The sequence below is a fragment of the Trypanosoma rangeli genome (genome assembly GCF_003719475.1).
Source record: "Trypanosoma rangeli strain AM80 chromosome Unknown Tra_15.4_contig_00246, whole genome shotgun sequence".
Lineage (NCBI taxonomy): Eukaryota > Euglenozoa > Kinetoplastea > Trypanosomatida > Trypanosomatidae > Trypanosoma > Trypanosoma rangeli.
This window is the reverse complement of record NW_021705986.1, coordinates 27,498-30,064: the sequence shown is the minus strand read 5'-3', so window position 1 is coordinate 30,064 and position 2,567 is coordinate 27,498. Positions and strand designations below refer to the sequence as shown.

Here is a 2,567-nt window from a genome sequence, read left to right as displayed (position 1 = left end):
GCCTTTATGTTTCCTTAACGTTCCTTTATCTCACTTTGGATATCCCTTCCGTCCCTTTTCTGTCTCTGGGTATATGTGGTTATATAAGGCTCTATAGAAATCAATGCTGTTTGGTGAGGATATGTTTTATGTTATTTATCCCCTGTGTATTTCCGATGTAAAAATCTGGGGGTCACCAGTGACACAAAACCTAATGAAGTCTCGGAAGTCGAACCTTGCCTGTTTACTTCGCCTGCGGGGCGTTGTTATTACTTGCACCTTGTTTTTTGTATGGCTTTTTGGGGCAGTCCGCAACAGGGAGAGAGAGGTGTTTGAGGGGGAGGGAACGGGATGCCTGTTAAGGGGAGAGGGGTCGAACACACGCACGAACAGTACAAGACAGCTACTTCTTGTGTTAGCAGTGAATCGAAAGAACACCTTGCTGTTACTCTTTAAACGGAGCATTCGTACATTTTTACTGCGGCATCATGAAACAGCACGGAGTTAACGGTACTTCCGCCCACAACGACCGCCTTTAATGTTTACTAGCTAGTTGTGGCCCGCTTTTTTGGGGCCGCCCTACCGCTGGATCTCGCTAGGCGCGTGGGTGGGATGTTGGACAGCCGTTTTGCCTTCTTGGTGCCAGAAACCTGCACGGCGCGGGCGGCGCGCTGCGCAGACCCTGTCATGCTGTCTATGCGCTGAGGCACTGCCTCCAGTGCTGCGGCCACTTTGTTGCTCTTCTGCCTCGCCGCTGCCGCAGTACCCGGGGCGGGAAACAGCAGGGTTTTTGCGCTCGCTGACGTCTCTTCCACGGCGTCGTTGCACCCAAAAACAAACTCCTCCATCCCTTCCTCGTCGTTGTGGGCCGTCCCAAGCTCTTCCGCCTCGTTTCCGCAGTGGTCCACGCGCAGCGGCCGCTCCTGCCCCCGCCCCAGTGGCGCATACTCAACATCCTTGACGGTGAGGGCGTGACCAGCGACAGGTGCGGCTGTGTCCAGCAACTCAAACTGCTGTGTCATTGGGTGTGGGGCGTTCGGGTCGCTCTTCCCGTGAAAACACGTCCGCGCGGGTCGCAGCTGCAGCGGTTTATTGAAGTCGAGTGACTCGCTGAGTATGTCTTGAAAGTTGTTGTTTGGCCCCTTGCAGTTCTGCGGCACATTCATGTCCATTTCGGGATTCACGAAGTGAAAGCGTGTCTCGGGGTCCTCCATGGGGACCGCGCTCAGGCCGCCCTCCGCCGCGAGGCGAAGTTTGCCATGCAGGCGACCGACACGCTTCTCTACGACAGAGGCAACCTCCTGCGCGCGCTGCCGCCTATGCAGCTTCTTCCACTTCGAGCGCGAAGACTTTGCCATCACGTGCCTCCCTGTTGCTGCTTATCCTCCCTTTGTGTGTGCGTAAGCCTTTACTCTGATCCTGGGCTCCGCGGTGTGGGTGTGTGGGTGTGTGGGTGTGTGGGTGTGTGGGGAGTGCGTACACGCAAAGGTAAAGCCAAAAAAAAAAAAACTCAACCCACGCGGTGGGTGCAGAAGGGTGGCTGCGCAGCCACAGCAGCAAAACAGGAGGAAAGCAAACAATGTAAGGGAGGTGTGCAGGCACTACAGCCAAGTGGCCGAGTGGAAAAGCGTCTGTTGCCTTCCGCTGAGGCAATGACAGAGCAGCTTTTTTTCTGTTTGTTTGTTGTTGTTATTCGTTCGAGAGAGGAAAAGACGGAAAGGGAATAAAAAGGGGAAAAGCGACAAAGAAAGGAGGGCGGGGTCCACACGTGCAGGGCATGTGTGAGGAATGGGCAGCCAACAGTTGCGTCGGCGGGCACACCCACCGCCACGACCAACTGCGCCGCACCTTCAAAAAAAAAAAGGAGGGCGGAGTGAAGGCAACGGAAAACTGCCAGCAAAAAACGCGTAACTACCACCGCGAGTTTCGCCCTCTCCGCGCGGAGGCGGCCTTTTTCCAGCAGGCCGCAGGCACCCTGGCCCCTCCACGTGGGCGCCGCAACGCTCCCCCTTTAACCCCTCCGCGCCGGCCCCGGAACGACAGGAGTAACACACACGAAAAAAAAAAAAAACAGCAACGACGAAGAGAAAGATGTTTTTGTTTGTGTGTGTGTTTGGCGGCCGCCTCGCTTTTAACCCGTGGCGGTTGGTGCAACAGGGATGAGCAGCACACAGACAGGCGCAGGCGCACGTTAGGTGAATGCCTGGAAACAAGGCAAAAATGCAAACAAACACCAAAACACAGCGACGGGGAAAAGGAAGAAAAGGGGAGGTGAAAGAGATCACGGCATCACCGCCACAAAAAACAAAACAAAACAAAACAAAAGGAAAAGCAACAAAGACAAAAAACAAAAAAAAAAGAAACATTACAAAAATGAGAAGCAAACGAGACCAACGCACCAATCGTACATATAGAGAGATTATTCGTTCTTCTTCTTTTGTTGCCGTTTCTTTCTTCCTCCAAAGAAATTTTTGATCGCCTTCTCGTCCATGACTTCAGACACTCGCAAAGTTCCACTCCTCATCCCTCTTTTTTTGTTGTTTGTTTCCTGCTCTCTCTTCTTTATTTTTCCTCTCTCTCTCTCTCTC

General features: G+C 53.2%; 1 protein-coding gene across 1 annotated transcript, besides 4 other annotated features; it reads right to left on the bottom strand.

Moving 5' to 3' along the window:
- Positions 1 to 524: 524 nt before the first annotated feature.
- On the bottom strand, positions 525 to 1,337 carry TraAM80_06606 (uncharacterized protein; the record flags this gene model as incomplete). The annotated part of the gene is made up of 1 exon (XM_029383443.1): positions 525 to 1,337. One exon carries the CDS (start codon positions 1,335 to 1,337, stop codon positions 525 to 527), a length of 813 nt encoding a protein of 270 aa, XP_029236768.1.
- A 73-nt stretch (positions 1,338 to 1,410) lies between these two features.
- Positions 1,411 to 1,449: a microsatellite.
- An 831-nt stretch (positions 1,450 to 2,280) lies between these two features.
- Positions 2,281 to 2,364: a microsatellite.
- A 145-nt stretch (positions 2,365 to 2,509) lies between these two features.
- Positions 2,510 to 2,549: a sequence feature (A-rich).
- Positions 2,531 to 2,567: a sequence feature (GA-rich).